The 18,088-nt window shown below is 35.8% G+C and overlaps 1 protein-coding gene across 1 annotated transcript; it reads right to left on the bottom strand.

Moving 5' to 3' along the window:
• Positions 1 to 556: 556 nt before the first annotated feature.
• LOC137941535 (MADS-box protein JOINTLESS-like) lies at positions 557 to 11,252 on the bottom strand. Its single transcript, XM_068786989.1, has 9 exons — positions 11,204 to 11,252; positions 10,809 to 10,996; positions 2,614 to 2,692; positions 1,817 to 1,878; positions 1,631 to 1,730; positions 1,499 to 1,540; positions 1,365 to 1,406; positions 1,031 to 1,179; positions 557 to 883 (listed from the first exon to the last, which is right to left on the bottom strand). The coding sequence occupies exons 2-9, from the start codon at positions 10,988 to 10,990 to the stop codon at positions 865 to 867; spliced, it is 675 nt and encodes a 224-aa protein (XP_068643090.1). The 5' UTR covers positions 10,991 to 10,996; positions 11,204 to 11,252; the 3' UTR covers positions 557 to 864.
• Positions 11,253 to 18,088: the final 6,836 nt, after the last annotated feature.

Below are 18,088 nucleotides of genomic sequence, written 5' to 3'. Positions count from 1 at the left end.
TACTTTCCGCCGGTTACTCTTTACACATGAACTCTTGGTTTATGTATATTCATGTACATGACATGAATTTCGGCGCCCCCTAACGACATCAGGACATGAACTACGTAATGCGCTTGAATATCATGTCCTGAGTCATGTGCACCCTTAAGGCAATTTATTCAAATTTGAGTGCATGAATTATCATTTGGACTAACATGATTCATTAATATATAAAATTAAACATATTAATTTATAATTCTTCAGTTACATTAATAAGAAACTGCATAATTATTTACCATTTTAATTTATAATCATATAAATTTATTTTATACAATTAATAATAATAATAGATTATATAATTAAATTAAATTATTACATATTTAATTAACAAATTAATAAAGTTGTTAAAGTTATATTTACGTTATCAAATTGAGTAACCATTAATTAGCTTTTTTCTTCTTTATCTCATACCAAATCCATTTTATTAATGAGTTCCTAGTCAAGAACCCAATACAACTCTGATGCGCACACGAGCTCCCGTGAATGGCATTGTTTGCACAGATACATTGAAGTCCATATTTATTACTTCACCATATGTTCAAGATTCATAGATAAAGAAAGCAACCAGAAATGGGCTAGAGCCTAACCATATTCCAAGTTTTAAATGAACATTAATCTGTTTACTCCTGGCATTTGGAGGACAACAGAAAAATAAAAAGCATCAGAACAATAATAACTAGACCAATACAAGTGAGCCAAATCTCCCTTCCGCAAACATGCACCACCTGCCTGCTATCTACTCATTTCATTCAGATAAAGAAGGGCACCAAGGCCAACTTACAAAGCATTATACAGATGGCACTGGAAGAGTGAATTGTCGAGGGTTCAGTTGCAGAAAGAAAGCCTATAACAGGAAAGCACAAGGTAAAGATTCATGGAAGTCATCTAAGATGGAAACAAAGAAGTAGCCATTGCATCAAAGAAGTAAGCTAATTCATGGTTTCTCTAAAAAAACAGATTCCTGTGACTGCAAAAACAATTTTCTACTTACCCTAGCTTCAGAGATGTGTCTGAGCTATCTGAATCTAAGGGAGGCCCGGCTGAAGGGGAAACATCGGTCACAGAGTCAGATGACTGCCCATCTTCACACAGAATCGGCTCTGATTCCATTACTTGTTTGTTCTTGGACATTTTCATGATCTGCTTCGCAAAACGCATTGAGAGAATGGAAGAAAAAAAGTTTAACTGGGTTCTGGTTCGTTCAAAAATGACAAACTAAAGTTAAGAGATGTCTTAAGAAGTAAGCACAGGTTCTTCTTCATGTAGAATGGTTTTAAAAAGAAAAAAAGTAGAACAAGAAACAAAAACACTCTTCAAAGACGTACTCGTTGTCTCAGTCGCACATTCTCTTCCATCAGGTGGACTCCCTGTTTAGTCAGAAGGAAATAATTTCAACATAGACTTCTCAAAATTCAAAAACTAATGAGTTAGAGAAGAAGGCAAATCTGGAATTCTCTACCCTCATTTGTAGGTCATCAATTTCTTTCATGATTTTTTCTCCCTGCAAAAAATTTCCAAACAGATCATGGAGACTGATATGTTGCTTCAGTCACATATGGACAACTTTAGGATTGCATTTGAGGCCACATACCTTTCTTTCAAGAACCCGACTCAATCCAGCTTCAAGAGTTTTCTCAAGCTGTTGCAGTTCCTCAATAGTTGAACCTTGGAGATCTTCTCCTCTCAATTGCCTGCCACAGGTTGCTTTTCTTAAATTAATTGAACTGGGTGTAAATGAATCTCATAACCTATAAAAGCTGAGTATGGAGGTAGGTACCTCAGCTGATGGCTTTTCTCTGCAATTTCTTTGGTTAACCTGGAGTAATGAGCATTCTCTAGCTACAAACAAGCAACATGCTATGACTGAATCAAATTTTACACGCAGTAAAAGCACAGAACAACTGACAGCTCCTGAGCGCAATTGTAGAGGTAGGAGAAGAGAGAACAGACTGATTATTCACATTAGGGTTCTTCCAACTGCTTCCTCAGTTTGCCATAAATACAGATTTGTCACTCAACTATTAACAAATAAATAGCATATAGAATAGAAAGATAGACATTAGAAAATGATAATCTGTTTTTATCTTCAGTCAGAGTGGAGAGAAGTAGCATACCATGTAGCAGCTGCTACCTTATACACATGTTAAACTTGATAAAGAAATTAAACTTACAAGTCAAAAGAAGAGGAAAAAAATGATCAAAACAATTTGAAAAAGCTCAAGTGTGGACAGAAGAGAGGTGACAAGTTTATAAACGAATCTTTTAATTTTTACATTGAAATGTGGCATTTTGATAAGCAAGATGAGAATTCACATCCTTAATTACAGATAATGCATGTCATTTAATTTCTTACTTGACGTTATTCTCATTGAAAAAAATACACTAAATCAATTCATTTCTGCGAAACATGCTTCATGAAGAGGAAGTTATCACAAAAAAAAAAAAAAAAAGACAGCAAAAATGTTTCTAACTTTCCCAGTTAAAACTTGGGAAAATATGACCAGTAAGTGATGTCCAAGATGAAAGTAGTGTTGCAAATCTATAAATAACAAGGGAAGAACCTGGGCAGCTTACATGCAGGTCAAGAGAAGGTTGATCCACTTTCTGAACATTCTTGGAATGTAAACTATGCCGTTGAATGATCTCCATCATACTTCAAAAAATAAAATAAAATAAATAAAAGAGAGACAAAGATAGTGTCATCATAAACCAGAAGAGATCCAATAATAATTATTAATATCAGTAAGAGAAACGATTTACTGAGAAGCTCAGTATCAATATAAATGTATAATAGGGTTCCTCACTTCTATATTCATGAGATACAGTATAATGGGCATGAGGTAAACAGTTATTTTCATCAGAAATCAATTCAATTGCTTAGCATTTGAGCATTTGGGACTGAGGTTTCATTAAAGTGTCAGTAGTATAAGCTGTTGGAAGAGATAATGGGCAAACAACTCTTAAGAATTATAAAGGAAGAAGAAAAAAAAAGGAGAGACAAAAGAACGAGGAATTTCTTCCCTACAATTGCTTATTTTCTTTACAAGAGTACATGAGTATTTATACTAATCAAATAGATACAACTTATCACTCCAAGATGTATCTTATCATATCAATGGATTCATCTTATCACATCAAAAATCATTAGTCAATGGATGCATTTATTTTTGGTTTCGTTGAACAACCTATAGTAAATTGACAATAACTTCTTCTAGAAAATATCAATTCATGAATGGTCTAATTCATTGGAACCTAGACAAGTATAGTTTTCCAATGACATGTTATGTGCACCAATTGAATGAGAATAGACCCTTCAAATATTTCTTTGATTCCAGTCAAGTTTAATATCCAACACCCCCTCTTAAACTTGATATATTTGCAACACCGATCAACATTCTCAGCTTCTAAAAACTTTCATATTTGAGAGGATTAGTGAAAATGTCAGTAGCTTAATCAAGTGACTTCACATATTCCATCTCAACTTCCATTTTTTCAACACACTCTTGGATGAAATGATATCTTGTATCAATATGCTTGGATCGATCATGAAACACTGGATTCTTTGCTAGAGCAAGTGCCGATTTGTTGTCTATCATAATCTTGGTTGCTTCACTTTGTCCTAAATGGAACTCCTTTAATAGTCTTTTTAACCAAATTGCAAGACAAGTAGAAGAAGTTGCAGCAATATACTAAGATTCACATGCTTCTTGGAACACCAAGAAATTGCACTGTGTGCATAAAAGAAGACAATCCCAGTAGTGTTTTTTCTATCATCAATATCTCCAGCATAGTCACTATCACAATACCCTCTCAACTTGAATTCATTTGAAGATGAATAGAAAATTTCATAGTCAAAAGTACCTTTGAGATAACAAAGAATTCTTCTAACTGCTTTAATGTGTGTTTCAGAGGGATTTTCCATGAATCGACTCACAATTCCAACTGAAAACAAATTATGTGGCCTGGTACAAGTTAAGTACCTCAAACTTCCCACAAGGCTTTTGAATAAAGTTGGGTCTACTCTTGCTCCATCATCCATTTTAGAAAGCTTCATGCCACATTCCATGGGGGTATTGGTGGGGTTACAATTCACCATGTTGAATTTCTTGATCACTTCCTTTGCATAAGCCTCTTGAGAGATGAAAATTCCATCCTCCATTTGCTTTACTTCAATTCCCAAGTAGTAAGACATGAGGCCCATGTCACTCATTTTAAATTCTTGAGTCATAGTCTTCTTGAAGTCTTCATACATTCTTGGATTACTTCCAATGAAAATAAGATCATCCACATAGACACAAACAAAAAATAATCCTCCAATTTCTTGTTTTACATAAAGTGCATATTCATGCATGCACCTAGTAAAACCGTTCTCTTGGAAATACTTATCAAGACAGTTGTACCAAGCTCTTGGCGCTTGCTTGAGTCCATACAAAGCCTACTTCAATTTTAGCACTTTGTCTTGATGGCCTTTAACAACATATCCTAATGGGTGTTCAACATAGATCTCCTCTTTTAGATAACCATTCAGAAAAGCGAACTTTACATCCTTTTGAAGAATCTTCCAAAGATTTTAAACTACAAGAGAAATTAGCAATCGGATCATCACTAGGCAGGCAACAGGAGCAAATACTTCTTCATAATCAATGCCTTGTTTTTGTTTGTGCCCCTTAAAAACTAACCTTGCTTTGTATCTCTCTACCTTCCCCTTGGAATTCTTGTTAGCTTTGAATACCTATTTAACTATAATAGCCCGATAACCACTTCAAAGAGAAACAAGTTTCCAAGTGTCATTCTTTTCAATGGCTTGAATTTCTTCATTCATGGCTTGTGTCCACCTTTTCTCTTTTACGGCTTCTTCAAAACTCAAAGGTTCATCATTAGAGAAAAAACAAAGGAAGTTTTCATTTTCTAACCTTTCAATTTCATTGTAGATGTCTTCTAGGTTCCGAAATCTTTGAGGTCCTTCACTTGAGAAAGATGAAGGTGAAGAAAATGACGATGATTTTTGAGATAATGTATTTGGTGAGGTTGGAGGAGTAATTTCACCTTGAGTTTGTTGCACTACAGACTCTTATTCTTCCAAGTATAGAAGATAATCGTAGACTCCTTCCTCATTAGCACTCCAATCCCATGAAACATCTTCTTCAAACTCAACATCTCTACATATTAGAATTTTAGTATTACTAAGATTGAAGACCTTGTAGTCTTTGGAATTTTCGTCAGAGCCAATAAACACAAACTTCTTGCTTCTATTATCAAGCGTAGATCTCTCATGTTCTGGAACATGAACATAGGCTACCGATCCAAAACTCGCAAATGTGACACACTTGGCTTTTGTCCACTCCATGCTTCTTGCGGCGTTACATTCTTTAAGCTTTTTGTTGGTGATCAATTAAAGAGATAGACTACACAAGCAATAGCTTCTGCCCAAAATTCTTTTGGCATCTTCTTGCTCTTCAACATTGTTTTGGCTATGTTGAGAATTATTCTATTCTTCCTCTCTACAACTCCATTTTGTTGCGGCGATCTAGGAACTGTTAAAGGGCAACGAATTCCATGTCTTTCACAAAAAAATTTGAATTCATTGGAAATGAATTCTCCCCCTCGATCAGTTTATAGTGCTTTCATCTCATAGCCATTTTCTTTCTCACCTCGAACTTTAAACTTTTTGACTGCCTCAAAAACCTCTTGTACATCAAAAAATATATCCATGTTTTTCTAGAAAAATCATCAATAAAAAAGATAAAATAAGAGTTTTTACAAAGAGATTGAGGTTTGATAGGACTGCATACATCAACATGAATTAGTTCAAGTGGACTGGTAACTCTTCTAGTGGATTGTTTCGAAAAACTCTTTCTTGAATTTTTGCCAAGTAAGCATGCTTCACATACTTGATTGGGATGATTAACTTTTGGAATGCCTTTCACCATTTTATTTTCTTTCAAGACTCTACGTCCTCCAAAGTTTAGATGACCAAATCTCATATTCCAAATTCATGATGGATCTTTCACACAAGTTTTTAAACACATTGCTCCAATGTTTTTTATATCAAGCATACACATTCGATTCTTTGTCATTGTGACCTTAGCAATAAGATTGGATTCTCAATCTCTAAGCCATAGAAAGAGATCTACCATAGTGATTTTGTAGTCACTCGCTAAAAATTGCCCATTACTCAAAATATTACTTTTCATCTGGAGAATGTAATAAACATTTTGAAGAATTTTGTGGCCACCATCTTTCATTTGAAATTACATTGTACCTTTGCTTTTAATCTCCACCTTTGTGTCGTCACCAAAACGTACATGGCCCATGACATTATGGTCAAGTTCCACAAATTTGCTTCTATCACCTGTCAAGTGGTTGCTAGCGCCATTATCAAAGTACCATGTACTATTTCTCCAACGGTTGCCTCAACTTGTTCCTTTAGTGAAAGGAATAATGTATGCTCCTCAACTTCTTCCTTGTGCTCAATCAATTTTGACTCTTCATCTACTTTCTTGAATTAACACTCCCATGAATAATGTCCTTATTTTCCACAAGAATAATATTCAATTTTGGATTTGTCAATTCTTACCTCATTATTTCTCCAATAGTTGTCTCCATTGTTACCTCTTCCTCTTCCACGACTTCTTTGAGAAGTCTAGTTTCTATTTTCAAAAATAGAATTTTGCTCAGCATTACCTCTTCCTCGACTACGTCCACGATCTCTACCATGTCCTTGACCTCGTCCACCTCACAAAGTGTTTTCACTTTTAAATTTGAGAGATAACTTTGCTTGCAAGGCTTGTTCAACTTGCTCTTCTCTCCTCATGGGCTCGTAATGACCCATTTAATTCTTCAATGGACATACCACCACATGTCTGAATTGTGTATTGAGAGATCATAGGATCTTCTCAACAACCTGAACATCTTTAATCTTTTCTCCTAGCCTTTTCATTTGATTCACCACTGCCACGACTCTTGTGAAAAAATCTGAGATAAACTCGCTGTCCTTCATCAAAAGTGATTCAAACTCAACCCTTACGAGTTTGAAGACATACCTTCTTAACTCTGTCAACTCCCATGACAAAGTTTTGAAGAGTATCTAATACTTGCTTGGATTTGATGTCATTGGCAACTTTCAAGAACATATCATCATCCAAACCTTGATGAATGACAGTAAGTACACACTGATCCATCTTCTTTTTTTTTCTCCAAAGCTTCCTTTTCATTTGTTGACAAAGACACTTCATTTTCTCGTTCTTCAAAACCTTTCTCAACTATCTCCCATAATCCTTGAGAGCCAAGGATAACTTTCATCCGAATTGACCAATACTCATAGTTGGTTTTGGATAATTGTAGATATTGGAAAGAAAGAAATGCTCCCTTAGAACTCATTCTCTCATCCTCGCTCCGATACCACTTTGTTGGAAGCAATAGTGGGCAAACAACTCTAAAAAATATAAAAGAAGAAGAAAAATAAAGGAGAGACAAAAGATCAAAGAATTTCTTCACTACAACTGCTTATTTTCTTTACAAGAGTACATGGGTATTTACACTAATCAATAGATACATCTTATCGCTCCAAAAGTCACTAATGAATAGATGTATCTTATCACATCAATGGATGCATCTTATCACATAAAAAAACATTAGTCAATGGATGTATCTTATCACATCACAAGACATTAATCAATGGATGCATTTTATCTCATCAAAAGACATTAATCAATGGATACATCTATTTTCGGTTTTGTTGAACAGCTTATAGTAAATTGACAATAACTTCTTCTAAAAAATATCAATTCATGAATGGTCTGATTCATTGAAACCTAGACAGGTATAGTTTTCCAATGACATATTATGTGCACCATTTAAATGAGAATAGACCCTTCAAATATTTCTTTGATTCCAGTCAAGTTTAATATCCAACATAAGCTATAGAATTCAGTTTAATTGATGATAAAGACATAACTAAAATAATAAAAACAAATCAAATATATAAATGATTTGTAGTAATATGGTGGACACAAGTAAATTAAACAACTTTTATTTTAGAAAGCAGTTATTTATTGTTTGTATATATACATATCGAATTGTTAATCAAACTAAGAACATTACATCAATGAGAAGAAACCTATAAGAAATTTATCTACTGTCTAAATGTGATTCTCTATATTAGATACCAACCTCAATAAATTCAAATCATTTGAACATACAATGAAACAGTATTCTAAAATGTTACAAAGTTCAAATGTGATTACTTGAAAATAATGAAGGTTATTGGCTGCCCTCACTCATGACATATTGGAAATTTAAGGACTCTAAGATATGTTTTAAAATGTTTTCACTTTCATATGCATGCACTGTCTCCCAATGTGACTGTGGCTAGAACCCTCTCCATAATCTTTTGGATTCAATTTGCAATTCATTCGAAACATGATTGCAACAATACAATCTTCTTAATGAATAGGCCTTGGTTTTGAATGAAATTAACACACTTGCCGGAGCTGTTAATTTCTTTATCCTATGCATGCTTGGGTTTATGTCAAATCTATTTGTCTCTTGTATTGCTTACCTTATAACACCAAGTTTGTTTTGTAATCAAGTAATTAGTAATAGAAAACTGGTCTAAGGGAACAAAATCTCTCGTTACAAAAACGATTAGTAGAAATAGTTTTTAAATTACACAAATTTGCGTATCTATCTAGCTGCACTAATTAAGACCTAAGAAGCCATTGACATAATGACTGAAGTGCACAGTTCCTAATGGAAGTCGATGTTAACAACAGTGAAGTACTCAGTTGTTGCTTGATTAGGATGAGGCTGATTATTGTTTGAAGAGGGGACCTAACTTTCCAAATCTGACCTAACTTGCAGAGCTAAGAGATCAACACCTAATCTCCATAAGAGATAATTAAGGACCTTTCGCTCAATAAAGAAGTTAGACGACACAAAGAAGCAGAAAAAATTATAGGCAACTTGCAAATAGTTTGATATCATCTAACCTTCTCCTTCCCTCAATAATGGTTTGACAACTCAAAAGAAACCACAAGTATTTGTCCTGTGCGTGTAAAATGAAATCCATTTCAGAATAAATAAATAAAAAGCCATAACGCAGAATAAATCTTGATGCTCCAGATCTTTCCTCAAGGGTCATCACGCTTCAATTCCTGTTATCTGTAACTCAGAATCGGCTCTTCAAATCCTTAAAAGCTAGCTAGGTGCTCATGGACTGTTTATGATCATAAAGAAGACAGTTTGAGCATCAAACTAAAGACGGGACTTCAGAAAATTGAGGGGAGCAACCTCGACCAAGGTCAGCAATGGCAGAAACTCACTGTGAAACGGTTTATACAGGTTGCATTAGTCGACCAGCTTGAAACCTTTAAGCATCACGAAACCATGGTTTCTTCGTCAAACTGGTCAATTCCGGTCACGTCTAAACACTAGCACTCAGAAGGTTTGGTTGGATGATCAGCTTCGTTGAGTACTGACTGATTTCTTGGAGTTTCAACCTATGCAAGCAACTGAAAGAAGACAATAGGCGCCTGCAGATCTTGGTGATAAAGGCTCACTTGTGGTTTCTATCGTATTTTACTTTCTCCAGGGAAAAATTTCTCGATAAAACTGTGAGAAATTTGCTTTGTACCAGACATCCAGGTTTCCGACAGGTTGGTCCCAGGCCAGCGAACCCAGAGACTCTCTCACCTCCTGTGATTACAGATAATCGATAGTACTGCAACTACACCCAAGCATCCTTGTGACAGTGCCGACTGCCTCAGAGAAATCTCTCGGCTCTATGCAGTACAGTATCGATCATGTCAACTAAATGTCCATACGCAAAGCTAACGGACGGAAAATCTTTTGCTTTTTGTAACTATAACAGCTAGCTAGGCCTCATAAAAAACAGTCTCGCGAGGAGAGATGGTGGGGCGCAGGAACCAGACAAGCAGATCTCCAGTATCTTCAAGTACCGCCTGCTAATAGTTTCCAACATGAAGCTGGTTCATGTTGATAATTTTAGATAGAAAAGATTTAAGAGGAAAAAGAATGCGACAAAACGAAAGGCATCTACATCGCTAGAGTAGAGAGTAAGAAATTAAGAATCCATCCGCCATCTTCAAGCTTTTGGGCTTTCTCCGTTGGATCCCTAACATGGAAGGACATGGCGTCGTTAAAACGATGACGATGAGGCTCCATGAGCTTAAACTAGTACTAGTCCTGGAGGATTCTCCTTTTCTCTCTCTTGCATAGAAATTTTCCCCGTTGGACCAAAATCCACAACAGATTTATAGTTCTTCAAAACGATTTGTGCAGGGACGCAGATGACTCATCTGGAAGACCCATTTCGCCTTTCAGGGAAGCATTTTATGAAGTAACTCACCGTCGTATCTTCGCCATTAAGAACTGGAACCTATGAACAGATCTGTCAGCTCAACCGAACTGGAATTGTGACTCATCAAAGAAACTTACATGGGTACAAGTCGGCTACGGCAAACTCGCTCCCATGCTACTAAGTAAGAAAGCATCAAAGAGATCCAAATATACACGTAGGCTCAGTGTATACAAGTAATGAAGAAATCCAGTGTCCGATCGGAAACGATCATTAGCTAATAGAGGCCGAAATTCGGATACTGGTGCACCCATATGAGTCGTTTAGTTTCTGTGAGATATCCAGCAAATCTACTCCCAGAGAGAACTCTGACCTCTCTCACGGTTCAGTGACTCCAGTTTCCGATTAGAAACGAAAATGAAAAGGAAAAAGTCGGCAAAGAGAAATGTACCTGGAGTTGGAATACTCAAACAGCTTCCCAGTAGTGGAGAAGATGATCAGAGCGACCTCAGCATCGCAGAGAATCGAGAGCTCCTCGGCTTTCTTAAAAAGCCCTCTCCGGCGTTTGGAGAAGGTGACCTGTCTAGCGGTCGTGTTGTCGATTTTTTTAATCTGAATTTTCTCTCTGGCCATCTTCCTCTGTAGAAAAACCATCAAGCAAGGAAAGCAAACAGATGCAAGGAGGAGTCAGATATACGAGAGCATTCAACTTTTTTATTGTTTTCTTTCCAAATTAAGCGAGACACAGCAGTAACACATCATACAAAAACCCTAAAAAGGATTCAAACGAACCGAACCAAGAAAGGAATTTAAGAGACAAACTATTGAAAAAGAAGCTCCCCTCACCTCACCAGTCAGTCACCAATCCGCGCTCGCTCCTGTAGCCTCCGCGGTCGGAAACCTTCTTAGAGAGAAACACGGAGGAGAGGGGGCCTTTTATGGCAAAAGAAGAGGTCTCTGTTGCCTCCTCTTTTCCTGTCTTTCGATGGCGCAGATGTACAGTAAAAATACATAAAAGTTGAAAATCTAAGACCCTCCAGGCTGATGACTGCATAATTTATCCATGAACACGATTTCTTCCGTACGACCAGCCTAGCACGACAAATTATGTCGCCGACTTGCAGTGGACGGTCTCGCCTCCGCGCTCCCATTTTTTCTCATTTTTCTCTCTTCTCGGGAGAGATTAACCCTGTTTGTTTATTACCAAAACAGAGATATCGCCATTAGACGGAAGAATCTTGCAGGTGAAGGTACCCAGTACGTAAAGCGATGGCGTACGGTTGTGGGAAAGCGTAATCGGGTAGCATCTGTCAACCCGATTAACTGTGCTCTCTCAAAAGTCACCACCCCTAAAGCCAGATTCGTGTCCGGGCTGCTAAATATTTTTATTTGTCATTTGCTAATCTAATTGTGATGCACCATTAGTGATAAGACTTAATCTGGGAGAAAAAAAAAAAAAAAAAAACTTGAAGCGATTCGTGCACAGACGGAGTTGTCGATGGCCTTCCAACAATGACAATTAACAGTTTAGTAAATTGATGCATTTGTTGGATACTTTTATTTTAAATCGATTCTTTTGAAGACTTCGTTTCTTTCACTGTTGAAGGCCAATTCTAATAATTTTTTAAAAGAAATTTTCACTGTTCGAAAATATGTTCCTGGAAGTAAGTACGATCCGGATTAATGTTATCTTTGTAGTACAAGAGATTTAACGCCAGACGCCTAGGAAGATGATATTTCTGGTTCAACTTCTCAAAAAATTCAATTACGGTCACATTTTCAACCTTTCTAATCAAGACCTGTCGTATTATTTGAAAACCAGTCTCCTTGAAAGAACCAGTTACAGTCTTATTTTCTTTAAAATATGGCCGACGGAACGGAAAGAAGCCAAAATGAAGCAGAAGCAGCAGGCTACTGCTTGTGTCTGTTCTTTAATTGGTGACCTTGACATGCACTCGGGCTAAATCATGAATTGGGGGGAACAACTAACAGCTTCTGCTTCACCGTGATTCGTGCCTGAGGTGGTGGAATTCCACGGAGTCCCGCCTGCCAAATGGGTACGGTTAATGAACTATCAAGAATCATTCTGACTTGACTAGCTCGTGGATTGAAAAACGCGCTACTGGATCGGACGATATAGTCGCCATTTTTCGGTCCAATCCCACTCACAATAATCTGGTACAATGCACAGCTCCTCTCCTCTGGAAACTGGTAACCCATGATGCTCGCTTGCCCAAACACAACAAGCTTCAAGTTAACAGCTCCATAGTGTGAGGAGAGCTTGTCCAAGGAGGAGCGAATCGGCACCCACCCAACTGGAGATGGAAAGGGCCCTTGTGCAGAAAAGCACAAGGAGTGGATTCTCTCTTTCACTTGCTCTAGAAGCAGAGAGCTCCTGTGCTCATCCGCCTTGTCAAATCCCAGAACCCATCTGCACTATCATATTTTCATTAAAAATTATTTAAGATGTTCTTGCCTGTACTACTATATCGACACTGGAAAACAATCTTCAGGGATTCTGTTTGAGGGTTTCGTAGCCTTCTCATCTAGTCATCTTGAGCCCACACGCTCGGTACCTTTTTCGTACAAGTAGGGCATAGCTCAGGCTGTTCACTGATTAGCCCTAACCCATTCTAGAGAGCCGATGTGCTTATTTTCCCAACAATTATTTTTTAATCCAAAACTTGGCATCGATGAACTGTCGGCATTTTTTTTATAAATTCATTTAAGGCAAAAGATTTTCCCAAATCATGCCAAAATCGATTTGATGTCCAATACTCGCTCTGATACATGAAAAACTATATTTTTCGACATGGATTACCCATTTATACACTTACACTTGTAAATCAAATATAATCAAAATATATACTAATTTATGTTTAACAACTTTCCTATTCTACAAGATCTTCTTGATGGCGTGAGATAAGGTGTATGATCTCCGGTGAAGACGTGTGACATTTATGACTATCTTGAAATATTTTAGAATAATCTTGAGGGCCTGTGACAAGAAATAGACTTCTACTGACCGTATTTGATGGAATGCTCAAGAATAACAGATATATAATATATTTTGTCTCAGACCAAGAACAGTATGCACTAAGAACTTCTACAACTCACTTGTCAAGTTGGCCATCAGAGATTTATACGTACCAACTTGAAGGGGACTTTTGGGGTGAGATAAGGAGGGCTTCTTCCAAATCCGTAAAAACAGAGGAAAAAATCCTTCGTAATACAACTTCGGAGATCTTAGATATCAGAATTGAATAATTATAATCTTTGTATATAAATTTGATATATTTGTATGAAATAATTAAAGAAGAAAGAAAAGAGCGATTTACAGAATTCTTACACTTCTATCCTATGATCTATTGTTCAAGATTATCTTCAACATATTTCCACTGTACCTTAATTGACTGCTAATTTCGTCATTTTAGTTCGCTAGAAATGGACCATGATCTTATCTTTTAAACCATCTTATGCTTGGATCTAATGGGGATGTCAATGTTTCACCTTTGGAAGAAAAAAAAAAAGCAGATACAGTATAAAGCTTGCGTAAAGCAATGAATTTAAGACTTCAATGTGATCCAAAATAATTGAATCTGCGAGCCCCCTCAGATACCTCCTTTATGACGGCCCTATTCATCCCCAACATATGGAAAACGAAGCAAATATATAAGCAGAAAGCCACCGAGTTTTCCGCCCTGGAATGAATTGATCTACCGGTTAAAAATAAAAATAAATAAATAAAGTTTATAAAACCAGCAGACTAGATCTAATAAAGAATACTATAAGATGCTCACAAGGTTCTTATTCTTTTTAACTTCTCCTTTAATTTCCATGGCTTCTCATCCATTTTCAGTGTTGCATGGCTATTTGCAAGTCCCCATCTTATCACTTTCAATGTCCTCGCTTTCTGGCGCCAGCAGAGAGGTATTCCTTGTCACCGAGCATAATTTCTCCATTGTTGGCTTTGCCCATTCATGTCTCTTTCCCATCAGCCTGTTCCGTCTACAGTAATCCTCCTTTGGAATGCACTGTTGATGATGAAACGCGAGTCCGTCGATACGGATGAATTTATGCAGTTCAACGTCGTGCCTTCTGTTCCGCCATTAAACCTTAGTTTGAGAAAGCAGGTGCAGGCCCGAGATTCGGACAAAATCCTGAGGCATCAGATCCGACACGTCTCGCTTCCCCTTACGAGAAAAGCTCTTGTTTCTTGGAGAATCAAATCGGAATGAATCCGATCGAGGGAGCTTTAATGGGAAAACCCAGCTCTATTAATTGTCGGAAGGAGTAAGGACCATTCTATAAACTTAGGTGAAACAAAGCAAAACCTTAGCTCTGTATTGTTTGGCATTTCCTTCTCTTCTTTTAATTCTTTTCACGGACATCTTGGTTGCTACTGCTTAGGGGGTTGTAAAGAACAAATCCCAGAAGTTTCATCCTGGCCTTCATGGCCAAGCCCTAGTTAGGTAGTCTTAGCCTGGAACTTGCATTGGACTACACTGCAGCCATGCCCTTTAATATTATTCCCAAAAACAGTGGTGGTTTTACAGATGATACATATTTTGTATGTTCAATATGAATCTGATTTTCAGGGGCTGTTACATGTAAGATTTAATTAAATCTTCTGAAATCACCATGAATTGGTGAGAGTTTACATTTAATTTATACAAAAAAATTACAATGGTAATTGAATTTTTCTACCTCTCTGCTAACTGGTCTTCTGCTTCCGATTCCAATAATAGAAGCATAGTATTCGGGCTTCTGTTACGGGGGGTTATCTTTCATTGTCACAAGGTGTGCCTGTATAATATTTGTAATATATCAAGCTTATGGTTATCCAATATGCATGTTACACATAAAAAAATAAAAAAAAAACTTACATGCCCACCACCCCTAATGTCATGTCAATCGTCTGAGGCATTATTTCCTCCATTGGTTCACCTTTTAAGTGAAATGATCTTATCCATTTTAGCTAAAAAACACTTCTAAACTAACCTAGGGTTTTGTCCCACAATGGCACATGACTCAATATGTCCTCTAGTTGGACTTTAAGCTGCATATATTTTCATTTCATTGGTTTGAAGGCTGCCTTTGTTTTCTTTCTTATCATGGACGGGTTGTGGAGGTCTTAATCACTATGAACACTAATCTTGAATAATGGTGGAGGTTAAGGGACTTTATGTGTGGAGTACCTCTTCTCTAAAAGTGTTCGATAAGAATGACATTTGAAGCTCAAAGACTACAGGAGGACATTTTCACAGCTGGTTCCAACCCTTTTCATGTTTCCAATTTGGTAAGCTATGAGGAGAATTGGTTAAAGAAAGTGTTTGTTCTTAATCATGGCTGTCTGAGAGTGGACCACCCTATGAATGAAAGCTGAAGGAAATAGTGGTATGAAACTATATTAAATTTGTTTATGACTATTTAAACATGATTAAATTAGTATTATAATCTTAAATAAGAATGTTGGCATCATTTGGGTTTTGCCTCCACTATGTTGAGGTTAGGTAAAGGCATCTTCACTAGTTTAAAGTAACTTTCTATGAGTTAAATTGTTATTTGAGACTAATTTTATGATTTTCTCTATTAAATGTGGAAATAATCGATTTGAATTGGTCGTCGAATGACTTACATTCAACTAGATTGTTTGAGGTAGTGTTCCTCTAGAAAAATTGTACTTTGACTAGAACATTTGTGTGGAACTTTGAAACTAAGAAGTACTCCGGAGTTACTTTAACTTTTTACAATTTAAAGAAAATAAGTCACTAACTCAATGTTATACTCAATATTGTGTTATTTTGAAAGACAATGAATATATAAAAGAGATTTTAATATATAATCTAAAGTTATTTTATTATAAATCATAAAATTATTTAATGATTAAACCTAGTTAAAATTGGAACCGTATGAACTTATAAGGTAGATAATTAAAAATTTACAAGATGGGATTTATTGAACCACTCACCTAGTTGTGTGACTTGATAGATCGTCCCTCTCAAATGATAGTGTCTGGTTCCATTCACGTCGTGCCTAACAATTGGTCGAGCCATCCAATGGTCCAGCATATCCCATTTCAAATATTATAAGATTAATTTGAAATTAACTAAATAAGCCTTTGGGTGAGTAATAAAAGTGATTAGAAATACTTGATGCATATCTTGGTGTTGACATGAAAATTTAATTGTCAAATTAAGGATCCCAAGCAATGGTCTAGATCATAGACATTAAACAATAGTTAAGATTAAAGAGACATGATAACTAGTTGATTGATAGTCAAAGTCAAACTTCTCAAAGGTCAATGTATGGAGATTTAGTTGAAGAAAAGTCGATCAATTGTCAAAATCATACTTTTGGTTCAAATCGGAATCGATTATTGAAATCAAAATTCGATTGACGGTCAAGATGAAGTCAATTATATAGCCACTACCAAAATCCAATTAAAGGAAAATGCCACTTAGATGCCACCTAAGTACCACCTAAACAAAGGTATTAGCACATTGGTGAAATTTGACATTACGAGAAAGTTGTACTTAAGCAAGGGGGTGGCATATAGATGACACCTGGCACCATAGGACAACAACACTTAAAAAGAAAGACATATGCATAAACTGAAGTGGAAACTCTTGGAAGAACTTTGGAAAGAAATTTGCTATAGAATGTTATAAGTTTCAAGTATATCGAAACTCTTTTTGTGAGAAAAGAACAACTCAAATTATACTCTCAATGCCCCATATCTCAAGTTAGTTTGAAGCTTCATTGAATTCGTAATAACAAGCAATTTCATTTGCTACTACTTTGTTATACACAATACAAGATCCAAACTTTTCATCAAACGTCGAGTAGAGGTTAACTATTAAATCAAGTCTAGTCAATTAAGGAAGTTCGAACATTTTTATAGGATTACGCAAAGTTCAAATCAAATTTATATATGGAAGTGGAATCAGAGGACTAAATCAAAGGTTGAATCTTACCTCACTTGAAAATTTCTAATTGTCTTTTGTTGTTGTATTTGCGATCGTACCATTTTGCGAACTAGCTCACTATATGCCAACACTTACGTATCAGCTGATGTCGTCGCTCTAACTCGCCCTAGACTCCTTTCTCTCAACCGCCCTCTCTTCGTCTCCACCACATTTCTCACCCTTTTGATCTGTTCATCTTCTCGTCGCCCCCCTCTCTCATAACCAAAGTTGTGTTACGTCCCTCTCTCAAAACCTTATCATCTTTGTTTAGGTATTTTATTTTATTTTTACAATTAATTAAATTAATATTTTTATTTTACTTTGTAATTATTTTGTTTATTTAGACTAAACTAAAATCTATCTTATTTTATTAATAAAAATTTAAATAAAACCATATTATAAATGTTAAAACTATAAAAATATTTTTATATAATAAAATACCATATTTATTTTGTAAATTATATTCATGACCTTTAATATTATATTAAATTACTATTTTAAGAGTGATAATTTAGATATTGTAAAAGTAAGAATTGATTAAGTATCTAGACATTACAAAAGTAAACATGTTTTTAAATTTATATTATTTTTATTAATTTAATTCATATTTATTTTTATTTTTAAATTATTTTTCTTATTTCAATAATTTAAAAATAAATAAAATTATCCTAATAAGGTTAAATCTATCATAATAATCCACTTTCCACTATATTTTCTAATATGGATACTAACTCCAGAAATTATTTTTATTTTTATTTTCCAT

The sequence above is a fragment of the Aristolochia californica genome, unplaced genomic scaffold, assembly GCF_029961685.1.
Source record: "Aristolochia californica isolate CCGP_79_NKW_82.1479 unplaced genomic scaffold, dmAriCali1.0.hap1 SCAF_9, whole genome shotgun sequence".
Taxonomy (NCBI): Eukaryota; Viridiplantae; Streptophyta; class Magnoliopsida; order Piperales; family Aristolochiaceae; genus Aristolochia; species Aristolochia californica.
Note: the sequence above shows the minus strand (reverse complement) of the source record. Positions and strands in the feature narration are given on the sequence as shown.